Raw genomic sequence first — 12,473 nt, 5'->3', positions numbered from 1 at the left:
CTGGCAGCTGGCGAAACTAAGTGCCAACGCGAGCACTTGCAACTGAATCCCGTGTACCGTGTCTGCAGCAGCATAAAGCGCGTGTTGCAGTCTCCCTGCGCTTTTGGTAGAGTGTAACGACAGACTAGGGTGCAGGCGTTGCTAAGGCTTCTTCTTGTGTGTGCTCGCTGCTGCTGTAGCCGTCGTGGCAGCTCGTGGCTGCTGCGGACTTGCTAGCTAGCCACCCCCTTGTGCAGCGCTAGCTGAATATTTCACGTAGAATGGCTATCCAGCAACAGCAAGCAGCAGGTGCTGGGCCTACCGGAGTGCCTGCTCTTGGAGTGCGATCTCCCTGAGCTCGGCGAGCCGTTGATCTTCCTCCTGCCGTTTTTGCTGCTGCTTCTTCTGCATGCGTCTCGAGATCTCGCCTTCCACCTGGTGCAGCTTCTGCTGCCGCTTCTGTCTCACGTGCAGCGCCTGAAGCCCGTTCAACAACTCCGCCCAGCCACTAGGAGGAGGCCCCCAGCGCCACGTGCGGGGGTGGGGCCCCCGCATGCAGCTGATGGAATTCCGAGCCCTCGCGAGCAGCTCGTGTCTGTACACCCGGTACCTCGTAGGCTTCTCCTTGGAGGCGCTGCGGCGGCAGTGACGCGGCCACGAATACACTTCGAAAAGAGCACCTAGGAGGGTGTGCTGGCGACGGAGGGGGGCCCCCCCCCGTCTTTCACACTCGAACCAGTGGGGGCCCCCCGTTATCAGCGCGCTCCGCAGCAACTCAGAGGCCGTAATGTCTCCCGTGTGGCGTTGACAGCCTGTGTTGGGAAGCAGGGATCGCAGCAACTAGCGAACCGCTGCATAAGGATAAATACACTGCAGGGGAAAGGCAGCAGAACCTACGGCAGCAGCAGCTCCCCCATTTCCTGGCACGTCGCGCAAACAGCGAGAGCAGCAGTTTCACCAGTGACAAAAACAGCGTACCTAAGATCCGGTGGGATTCAAGGGGATCCAAGATAGTGAGAAAAGGCCTCTTTCCAAGCCACTGGGAAGAACGACCGCTGGAGAGCCACGCTGATTCGTCGGCTACCCCTTTCTCCTGAGGCACCTTCCCCCCCCACACGCCTTCCCATTCACTAGGCTGCCACGGCAACGATCTCTTGGGGTAGGGAGGTCCATTAAATTGCTCAGCTTTCGACACGGGCAGCAGGGACTGCCCTCCAATGTTCAAAGCACAGCCGATCGAGTCGAACTGCAGCGTGTAAAATCTGTGAAGTCAAACACACAATTCAAGTAGACCTAGCTGGCCGCTGGCATTCAAGAGTTTTACACGCTACGCTCGCAAGTACAGAGATATATAGTTTAGATACATACACAGAAATTCTGTATGTATATCTATGCATGCGTGTGTGTATGTGTAAATGTATGTACATATACATGTATACACATGTATACATACAGATGTAGCTATGTATATATATATGTGTATGTATATCTATGCATGCGTGTGTGTATGTGTAAATGTATGTACATATAATATACACATGTATATGTATATGTATATCCATGCATGCGTGTGTGTATGTGTAAATGTATACATGTAGATATATATATATACATGTATACACACAGATGTAAGTAAATCTATATATATAGATATATAGATATGTGTATGTATATCAATGCATGCGTATGTGTATGGGTGTGTGTAAGAGTTCTCGCACCTGAAGAAGGCGCGAAGAAGACGCACAAGTTTGGGGATTCCTGGTGGAAGAAGAACGACGGCCCCTAAGAGGTCAGTGAGTTGCCGCTGCACGTCTGGCAGCGAGGCATCATAGTCAATATCTGGCAAAGTAAAGACTCGCTTCTTCGTGGCTAAGCGCAGCTGATGCAGAATTGCCGCTGAAGCAGCAGGGGGCTGTCCAAGGCGGTGCTTGTAGCCGCTCATTGTGAAGGCTGCTGCTGCTGCTGCTGCTGCTGCTGCTGTTGCGCTTGGCAACGCCATGTGTCGAGCATAAGCCTCCAGAGACAAACCCTCCAAATCTTCCGGCCACATAGACTCGCCGCAATACATCCACGGACCACAAATGCAGACCTCTTTGTTGCTACTGCTGGTGTTGCTATTGTTGCTGTTGTTGTTATTGTTGCTATTGCTGCTATTGTTGCTATTGCTGCTATTGCTGGTGTTGCTACTGCTGCTCTTTTTAAGCGAAACATAGCTGTTGGAGAGACGCTGATTGAGGCCCCTCTCAGGATCGAAAAAGTAAATGTCTGCTTCGGCGTCCTCTGGTAAGGCATTTAAGGGATAAGGAATACATCCGTTGCAGACTGCGCACTGCCGCTGCCTTTCCTGCTGCTGCAGGTGCTCTTGTAGTCGCAGCTGGAGGTTGGGGAGCAGAGGCAGCCACGCTGGATTCTCAAGAGCCGTGTAAATATCCATTAGCTGACTCCAGGACCCTTGCTGATCGAAGGAGAAGTTTGCGTTGGAATGCTGCTGCTGCTTTTGCTGCTGCTGCACGTTCAATAGACACCGCTGCAAAAAGTAAACTCCGGCGAGCTGCCAAGAATAGCTGTTGGTAAAGCCTTCCACCCCGTCTCTGAAGAACCATGGCCAGCAGGCAGCAGACAAACAAGCAGACAGTAGACACACATGCAGACACACACAGATCGGCACGGACAGACACAAAAAAATTCACACAGAAACGCAGAAAAACACAGACACACAGAACAGAAACACACAGACAAACACACACAGAACAGAAACACACAGACAAACACACACAGAACAGAAACAAACAGACAAACACACGCGAGTATGTTGTGCTGGCAACCCCACGCCGTGGAGGTGCCTGTGCCGCGATGGCAACTGCAACTGTAACTGCAGCAACTGTAGCAACTGCAACTGCAACTGTAACTGCAACAACTGCAACTGTAACTGCAGCAACTGCAACTGTAACTGTAACTGCAGCAGCAACTGCAGCAACTGCAACTGTAGCAACTGCAGCAAATGTAGCAGCAGCAGCAAATGTAGCAGCAGCTGCAACTGTAGCAGCAGCAGCAGGCCTGTTAGCTCGCAAGTTTTCACAGTTCTGACAGCACTCCCATCATCAGGAGGAGGCTAAGAAGAAGCGGCAGGGAGGACGCCACGCTTTGAAACTCCGCTTTTTGTCAGAAAGGCTATCCTTTTCATCAGCCTTCCATGCACGACGCTTACCCAACATCTCTTCTCTTGACCCAGTGTTTCAAAAGCCGTAGAAAGCGCTGCACCTCCGGAGAGCATCCCACACTGTAGGCGCGCATCATTCTGGAATTGTGGAGAGGCCCTTGGTGATTGAATGTCACATCGCACTCGCCAAAGCGGACGAGAGGCTTCACTCTTCTCCGCAGTTCCTGCTGTTGTTGTGGCACCAGCAGTCGCGTGGTGCTGCTCGTGTCTCGGTGGTAATGATCACAGCAGCGCTCGTCTGCAGCTGCCTCAGCACAAACTTCGAAGAAGGGGCCTCTAACGGCCGAAGGATTCATCGAGTCTGAGCAGTAGCCTTTGTCTAGCCAGGGAGTATCTTCGCCAGCAGGAGGAGGGAAAGAAGACGCTGCTGCTGAAGTCGTGTGTGGACGTCTACGTCTTTGGAAGGGATATCGGCGGTTCCTCTGAGAGACGCAGACGCAGCAGCGACACGAGCAAAGCCTTCCTGCTCCCCCCTCCAGATTTGCGAAAGTGAGCCTCGACTTTCGCAAAAAAATACTGCCCTAGGCTATGAGACACGTCTTGCGCAAGGCAGCCTTTGCAGCAGCAACAACAGCATTTGCAGCAGCAACAACAGCAACAACAAGAACAGCATTTGCAGCAGCGACAACAGCCTTTGCAGCAGCAACAACAGCCCTTGCAGCAGCAACAACAGTATTTGCAGCAGCAACAACAGCCTTTGCAACAACAAGAACACATCTGCAGCAGCAACAACAATAACAGCATTTGCAGCAGCAACAACAGCAACAACAAGAACAGCATTTGCAGCAGCGACAACAGCCTTTGCAGCAGCAACAACAGCCCTTGCAGCAGCAACAACAGCCTTTGCAGCAGCAACAACAGCATTTGCAGCAGCAACAACAGCCTTTGCAGCAGCAACAACAGCAGCAACAACAGCCTTTGCAGCAGCAACAACAACAACAGCCCTTGCAGCAGCAACAACAGCATTTGCAGCAGCAACAACAACATTTGCAGCAGCAACAACAGCATTTGCAGCAACAACAAGAACAGCATTTGCAGCAGCAACAACAGCAACAACAACAAACACAGACAACAGTCACGAACGAACGGCAGCCTCCTGGGGAGCATACCTGCTTGATGCGGTGCCTGAGAAGCGTTTCCATCGCGGTAAAGGGGAGGATGCACAGAGCGTCTTGTGCGCCTGTAGTTTTGCGTGTTTTTTGTGTGGCTCTCCTCTGAGGAAAGGCACTGACATGCGCGTCTGGATCCGACTCTGCCCCCGAAGGGTTAAAGCCGCGTAGCGTAGGCCACTTGATGCGCGTCAGAGGAAAGCGAGCGAGCTCAGAGCATGAAATCTGGGGGGGCCCCCCTTGAGGCAGCATTCGACAGAATGGGGGCCCCACACGCAGAAGCAACTCCTCCGCTGCACGGGCGATCAAACGACTACACCACATCGCAGACAGGCGAGAAGGCTGCTCGCTGTTGCCAGCGATCCGTGCAGGGTCCCCCGAATCGTCCTCTTCTTCTTCTTGTTCTTCTTCTTGTTCTGCTTCTGCTTCTGCTTCTGCATGCAACGCATCATCTTCTGTTTCTTCGCAGACGTCGGTTGCCTCGAAAAGATCCTTCTCGGAGATATCCTCTTTTTCCGAGCGCAGGGGCACCTCCTTCTGGCGCTCCTGCTGCTGCTTGTGCTGTTGCTGCTGTGGGCGTTGCTCGTGCTGCCGATTCTGCTTCGCTTGCTGCTGCTGCTGCTGCCTCACTTTCTGCTGTTGCTGCTGCTGCGTCTGTTTGGCTTCCTCGGCTGGGAGCAGGTCGCCGACAGTGCGGCCTTTGAGCTGCCGACAAAAAAAAAACATGGAAAAGACCAAAGAGAATGCTAGATTTGTTTTCTCACGCCTGCATATATATATATATATGTATATGTATATGTATGTATGTGTCTCTCCCCTCTCTGCTAGCCGTGTTTTTTGGCTGTTCAGTTGCACCACATAAGCCCCCGTCCTTCCCTCGACGTTCATGGATGCCCTACAGCTGCAGCATTACTACGAGCAACAGCGACTGAGGCAGCACAAGCGGGCTGCAAGTTTCGCAAAACAAACTTCGAGACGTACAGCCCAAGGGTGGAGCTTGAGAAGGGCCCTTGATTGCTGCAACAGAAGTTTGGAGTGCTTCAGCTGCTCTTCCAGAGGCAGCAAAATGCCAACATCGATGTCGCTGGATCCCATGGCGGTACCGGTGGCAACAGAGCCGCCTAACAGCGGCCGGCAAGCGAAGAGATCCTCGGAAATAAAGCTTGCAAAAATGTATCCCTGAGAACATACGTACAAAGCTGGCAGCGCTGGAGGACAAGGGGGGGTGGTTGCTCGCGGAAGAGACATATATACACATGTATATATATAGAGAGAGAGACAGAGATAGAAATAGATGCATGGATAGAGATAGATAGATAGATAGATCGATAGATAGATAGATAGATAGATAGATAGAGATAGATAGATAGATAGAGATAGATATATAGATATATATATATAGAGAGAGAGAGACAGACAGACAGACAGAGAGACAGAGACACAGAGAGAGAGACTGTGGCATCTCCCTTGCAGGAACGTTCAGTTTGTCCTCCTTTTTATGTGGGAGGAGCAAAAGGCTTAAAAGACCTGAGTGAGAGCATCAATTTGATCCTGCTGGAGAGCAAGGGAGTCAGCAAGCTGCTGCAGTTGTTCCTCGAGGCGCGCATCGTCTGCAGTATGTTCTTTAGAAGCCTTCCGAAGCTTGGTATCTTCTGCCTCATGAGGAGACAGATCGTTGAAGCACTGGCGCCCTGTTGGGTTGATGCTCCATGCAAAAAGCCTGCAAAAAGGCAGCCGCGAGAAGGCAAGGCGAAGCAAGCGCTTCGTGCGAGGTACTACCGCAAGGACTAAGTGAGCCGTTCAACAGCAGCAGCAGCTCCGGACGGGGAAAAATCGAAGCGGCATGAGGGCAAACACATGCCAGCGTCTGGATGTAACAAAAAAGGCGCATTCAAAAGATCTGCAGGCGCGCATACCCAATAATACAGACCAGCTAGCTGGCAAGCCTTGAGGGCAGAACCACCAAAAAAGCTCGAAAGACACCTGAGACCTAGGAAGCAGGTGCTATCAAATACAAGGGCATGGCAGCGGCAGAAGGAACTCTAGCGAAGAAAAATAAAGCCTCAGAAACGCTATAAAAGATATAATATAGATATAACATAGAGACAGAGATAGACAGATATATATATGAATATGTGTGTATCTATGTATCCAGCAGCAACAGATGCCGCCACAAACGCGAGGCGTGTTGTGGCTCGATTCAACATGCCGGTGAGGCAGCAGCAGTTTTCTCTGCGGTGTACTTACGCGCATCGATCCATGAAGGACAAAGAGATGCGACGGCGTTCTAAGCCATATCTAATGATTACCCAGACAGCCTGCAGCTGCCACGCATCTAGCTGTTGCTTCTGTAGAAGCAAAGACTCTAGGAGCATTGCAAGTCTCAAGCAGTCCCAGTGTGTGAGCGTAACGAGCGCCTCTTCGTTGATCGTCGCGTTGTGCTGCTGGCGGCGTGAACCGAGGCGAACAAACAGCAGCAGAACCTACAGCAAAAACAGCAGCAGTAGTAATAGCAGCAGCAGCAGTAATAGCAGCAGCAGTAGCAGTAGCACTAGTAGTAGCAGTAGCACTAGTAATGGTAGCAGTAGTACTAGTAATGGCGGCAGTGCTAGTAATAGCAGTAGCAACACCACTAGTAGTAGCACACTTGCACAAGGAGCGCAGTGAAGGTAATTTTGAGTTCTGGTGCATTTTTTTCTTTCCCTGGATGCGCGAGGATTCCAGACACCGCGAGAGCAGGATGACGAGCACAACAACGCCACTGACAGCGCAGCTTGCCTTTATAAGAAAGTCCACTGCCTCTCGCACAGGGCGGATAGAAATAAGGGAGGTGAATCCGTAACTCGCATTCGCGAGTCGCTCCAAAAGATTCAGCAGCTGCCGCTGCGGCACCCCTCTTGCCCCTTGGTCGAAGAGCAGCGCCTTTTCCAGCTGCTCTGCGTAGACAGTGCGACTCCTCTCGACAACTGGCTGCAAGAGCTGGCGAGACGGGCGATCCAAGCTCAGGAGAAAAGGCAGTGGCGAGAGACACAGGGAGAACAAGGACGCCAACTGCGGCATGAAGGCAAGCACAAGTCACTGGCAAGGAGCGACTCTGGCAATTAAATAACACATACATATACATATACATACATATACACATACATACACATATACATATACATATACATATGCATACACATATGCATATACATACACATATGCATACATATACATATGCATATACATACACATATACATACACATATACATACACACATACATACACATATACACGCAAAACGCCTCGTTTGAAGAGGCATTTTCCGTGCTGCAGAGTCATATTGTCTATCCATGCGCAGAGTACAGAAAGAATCAACGATGGCAGTCTTACAGGAGGGCTGAAAGGTGAGCGGTGCAATACGCAGATTCGCAGCAACCTACCTCACGGCCTGTGGGATGCAGATAGTGTTGCAGCAGCAGAGATCTCAGCTTAAGATCTGGTAGCTGCTCATTCGTCAAGACGGGGAAGCGTGAGGCAGAACTGATGCCAGAACCTGAGCCGCCATCGTGCTTCGTTTCCTTCTGCTGCTGCTGTCGTTGCTGCTGATTCTGATTCTGGTACGGCTGCTGGTTATAGTGATGATTCTGCTGCTGCTGACTTCGAAACTTCCTCGGCTGCTGCTGGTCAGAGTGCTGCACGGGCTGTTGCCTCTGCCACCGTAGTGTCTGCGACTGCGCTGTCTGCTGCCCCCTAGACTCTGAAGCTGCATGCTGCAGCTGCTTCACTCTCACCCCATCTTCTGCGAACTCTCTGCCCCCTGACGCTGCCGCTTGCCGCGAATTCTGCGCCATTTCTTGTTCTTGCGCCTGGCTTGGCTCATGCCGGTGTTGTTGCCCATCGAGAGGAGCTTCCTGCAGTATCCCTAACCAGGCACGAAGCTTTTGCTGAATCTCTTCTTTTCGCAGGTGCTGCTGCTGCTGTTGCTGCCAGCTACCATCCTGTTGCTGCCAGCTACCATCCTGTTGGAGCATGGGAGACTTTGGAACCGACGCCTCAGCCTCCAGACGGCCTGCGTGACGGCAGTGATTGTGGTGCTGGTTGAGGTTGAGGCTCTGCTGCTGCTGCTGCTGTTGTTGTCGCTTCTGCTGCTGCTGCTGTCTTGGCTGCGTTCGGCGCCCATTGGCATTCTTGTCGCGCTGCGTTCGCTGCAGGGGAAGCTGCTGGATTGGCTCCTCAGTCGAGCGCCTTTGCCGTGGCTGCTGCTGTTCGTGCTGAGAAGGTTGCTGCTCTTGCTGCTGCTGCGCTACATCGCTAGGCTGCGGTCGAGAATTCTCATGCTGCTGGAGCTGCAGCTTTTGTACCACCTTTGAGTGCCCCTGTTGCTGGTTACGTGGGTAGCTACACGACTTGAAGGAAGAAGATCTCTGGTCCTGCGTTCGTTGCTGTCGCTGCTGCCCGCTGTTTCGCTGTGTCTCTGTTGAGGCGGATGTGGCTTTCCTTCCCTCGGGCGGCAAAACAGGAGCAGCAGTCGAGGCATCAAGAGCAACATTAGCGGCAGAGGGAGCAGGAGCCAGGGGTCCCCTTCGTGATCTCCGCGATTGCTGCTGCCCTAAAGGGGCGGCGCTTTGAACTTCCTCCATAAGGTCCGTCTAGCAGAGCTGCAAGGGAAAGGCGGCAGCAGCAGCATGCTACCTCTCGCCCCTACGCTGTGAAGCTTCTGCGAGTCCAATGAGGAGGAAAGAGCAACAGAAATTAGGAACCGACGAATTTCATTCTGAATCGACTAAAAGACACCAAGTTTCAGCTGTACATACACCCTGGCGGGAAGCCGCCGCAGCTGCTGCTGCGACTGCCATCCAGGCTGCATGCAAGATACGCTTGCCGCAGCAACAGGAAGCCTTCGGAAATGGCTTTCTTCTATGGCTAGTCGGTGTATACTTGTGCTCCAGCAGTGCCTGCAGCTCCAGCGGAGGCAGAGGGGGGGAGAAAAGCAGTGAGGGAGCGGCAGCCGCGAAGTCGCTTCCGCCGCGCTCGCTCTTCCTGTGGGAAGAGAGAGAGAGCGACAGGTAGGGTTCAATGAAGCCTCCTGCCACTGTCCTCTGCCGTTCCGCGGTGCGAGCTGCGTGCTTTCAGGCATGCGCTGCAGTTCCTACCGCTGCCTGCATCCTCTGTGGTCATGCATCGCCGCCTTTTTTCCCGGTAGGCCGCATGCGGCAGGAGTTTCGCCGTTCGCATAGTGCCGCATACAAGCCGCTCGACCCACCAGCAGCCTCAGCAGCAGCGGCATCAGCAACGGAGGCAGTCCGACTGCCCTCTGCCTGCCTTCTGAACACCAGCTCCCTGATTCAGGCGATTCCACAGCTGCCTCCGCAGCTGCTTGGCGCTGCAGCAAGGAGGTTGCTGCTGCAAGGCGTCGATCAGGGAGACACTTGGAGGATTCTTGGCGCCAGGGCAGCAGAAACAGCCGCCCAGCTCACTGCGCACCAATGTGCAGCCATTCTGAAGTGTAGGGGTCGAACGCACTCCACACGGTTGCTGTTGCTGCGCTGGCTGCTGTTGGCATTGTCAAAAAGAGAACACCTCCAGCGAGGGAGGAGAGGCACCGACCGACAAACACACACACAGACACACAGACACACAGACACACACACACACACACACACACACACACAGTTGGCAGCAGGCAACGGCGATGATCCAGTGATGCTCATGCGTTTGAATTTTCCATTTGTTGACGTGGAGGCTGCTGCAGATTTCGCCGCTCGGGGGTATCGCGATTTTCGCTGCTTCAATGCGCTAACAGGCAGACTCACAGACTTGGTGTGTCTCTTTTTTGGTGGATTTGGCGCTCTCCCCGCGTCTTGACGATTGATTTCCTTCTCGGTGCCCCTCTTGTAGCTATTTCGAGGGCTGTGTCTGCATGCCGTTCAGAAGTCTGTCTTGTCGCTCTTTGCAGGTGTCGCTGGATGGCTCTAGCAGTCTGGGGAGCGAGGCGGTTGTGTCGTTGCTTACTGCCTTCGCTGCTCTGCAATTTCGCGATGAGTTAGTCGACACAGAGCACAGCGGCAGGGCAGTCGGCAAGCTGCTGCGGAGACAGCGCAGCGGCAGGGTGGGGGAAACGTTTGCACAATGGAGTTGGGAGTGCAGCGAGGAAGCAGAGAGAGCGGCGATAATCGGAGCCTGCCCCTAGGAGGCGGCAGGAGCTTCCTTGCACTGCTGCTCGTGCGCATGCGTATTCAGGAATCTCCTCATTTGTATTCAAAATCGGCTCTTAGAGATCGCAGCAAGCCTCAAGCCGAAGGACCTTGCCAACACTGCGCATGCTCTGGCTAAGCTGTCAGTCCGTGTTGTCTTGCGCAGTCGACTGTTTGCTGCCTTGGCTGCTGCTGCCCACTAAAAGGATTCTGCATTGCCTGGATAAGGCGCTCGCCGCTGCCGCCTAGGCCCCTTCTGCTCTGCAGTTCGCAGGCAGAAACTTCCTGCCGTCCTTTGCTGCTTTCCCTGTCGCTGCTGCAGGCATGTGCACGACACGGCAGCCTTTAGCGCGATCGCTGGTAAGAAAGTGCCGCTGCTCGTCGCCATTCCCTCCGCATGCTGCTGCTGACAGCTCGCAAGCTTCGGCCTCACCTGAGGCTCTTCATAGAGTGTGCATGCGCGACCTTTGGTCAGCCTCCCTCCCTGCACTGCATGCGTTGGCATTTGCTTTTTCAACTGCCATCATTTGTTTCTTCTACCGCCGTCATTGTCAACCGCCTTCTTTTGTCTTTTCAACCGTCATCATTTTTAAGTGCCATCATTTGTTTCTTGAACCGCCTTCATTTTCAACCGCCTTTATTTGTTTCTCGAACCGCCTTCATTTTTAACCGCCTTCATTTGTTTCTTGAACCGCCTTCATTTTTAACTGCCATCATTTGTTACTTGAACCGCCTTCATTTTTAACCGCCTTCATTTGTTTCTTGAACCGCCTTCATTTGTTCGTTTAACCGCCTCCATAGGAATTTTTAACAGCCACCATTTTTAACTGCCATCATTTGTTTTTTAATCGCCTTCATTTGCTTCTTCAACTGCCTTCATTTGTTTTTTTAATCGCCTTCATTTGCTTCTTCAACCGCCATCATTTGTTTCTTCAACCGCCTTCATTTTTAACCGCCTTCATTTGTCTTTTCAACCGCCATCATTTGGTTTTTTAACCGTCTCCATGTGAATTTTCAACGGCCATCATTTTTAACCGCCTTCATTTGTCTTTTCAACCGCCATCATTCGTTTCTTTAACCGCCATCGTTTGTTTTTGCAACCGCCTCCATGTGGCTTTTTAACCGCCTCCATGTGGCTTTTCAACCGCCATCATTCGTTTCTTTAACCGCCATCGTTTGTTTTTTTCAACCGCTGTCCTTTTCTACTGCGACTTCCTCATGCGCTACGGGATCGGATGCATTCTGCTGATTGTGCTAGCCTCAGATGGCCTAGCGCAGAGAAAAAGTGTGCTGCGATATATATTCTCTGCAGAGTCACTGCTACCCCGCGTTGCCTCCTTGACACCCATGGGGCTCTCCAAGACAGCTACGGCTTTTACATGGTTAGCGCTTGCGCCGCTGCTATAAGGGGTTGCTGCACTTGCAGACATCGTCGATGCGTGTGCGATGGCACCGGCACAGCCGAGTGTGTTTCTTTCTGCGAAAGTTCTATCCTCCACGTGTTGTTGCATGTATGCGTGCATGCATATTTATTGTATGTATGCGTGCATGCACATTTATTGTATGTATGCGTGCATGCATATTTATTGTATATATGCGTGCATGCAAAATTATTGTATGTATGCGTGCATGCATATTTATTGTATGTATGCGTGCATGCACATTTATTGTATGTATGCGTGCATGCATATTTATTGTATGTATGCGTGCATGCACATTTATTGTATGTATGCATGCATGCATTTTTATTGTATGTATGCGTGCATGCATATTTATTGTATGTATGCATGCATGCATATTTGCATATATGGTATGTCCGGTGAATATTTACAGGGCAGAGCTGGGCGACACGCGGCTTTTAGCTGCCGTCATGGCCCAGGCAGCCGCTCGACGCGATGCTTTCCCCGCATTAGAAGCCATCAACTTCATCAGAGCGCTGGCGCGCGTCTCGTGGTCTGTCGCTGCATTTGCTGTTGGCGAACTAGGGG

The 12,473-nt window shown here is 52.1% G+C and overlaps 2 protein-coding genes across 2 annotated transcripts; one reads left to right on the top strand and one right to left on the bottom strand.

The window, feature by feature from the left end:
- Positions 1-238: 238 nt before the first annotated feature.
- On the bottom strand, positions 239-7,368 carry LOC34618299. The gene is made up of 12 exons (XM_026336129.1): positions 7,058-7,368; positions 6,556-6,690; positions 6,170-6,348; positions 5,836-5,999; positions 5,278-5,487; positions 4,754-5,013; positions 4,309-4,621; positions 3,188-3,381; positions 2,140-2,570; positions 1,698-2,070; positions 1,082-1,241; positions 239-487 (listed from the first exon to the last, which is right to left on the bottom strand). Exons 1-12 carry the CDS (start codon positions 7,366-7,368, stop codon positions 239-241), a joined length of 2,979 nt encoding a protein of 992 aa, XP_026191914.1.
- Positions 7,369-9,367: 1,999 nt separating this feature from the next.
- LOC113146995 lies at positions 9,368-10,688 on the top strand. Its single transcript, XM_026336035.1, has 4 exons — positions 9,368-9,797; positions 10,044-10,111; positions 10,248-10,361; positions 10,569-10,688. Exons 1-4 carry the CDS (start codon positions 9,368-9,370, stop codon positions 10,686-10,688), a joined length of 732 nt encoding a protein of 243 aa, XP_026191820.1.
- Positions 10,689-12,473: the final 1,785 nt, after the last annotated feature.

The sequence above is a fragment of the Cyclospora cayetanensis genome, unplaced genomic scaffold (assembly GCF_002999335.1).
Source record: "Cyclospora cayetanensis isolate NF1_C8 unplaced genomic scaffold, CcayRef3 CcayRef3_contig_1, whole genome shotgun sequence".
NCBI classification, from domain to species: domain Eukaryota; phylum Apicomplexa; class Conoidasida; order Eucoccidiorida; family Eimeriidae; genus Cyclospora; species Cyclospora cayetanensis.
The sequence above is the reverse complement of the archived record's forward strand: the minus strand, read 5'-3'. Positions and strand labels throughout refer to the sequence as shown.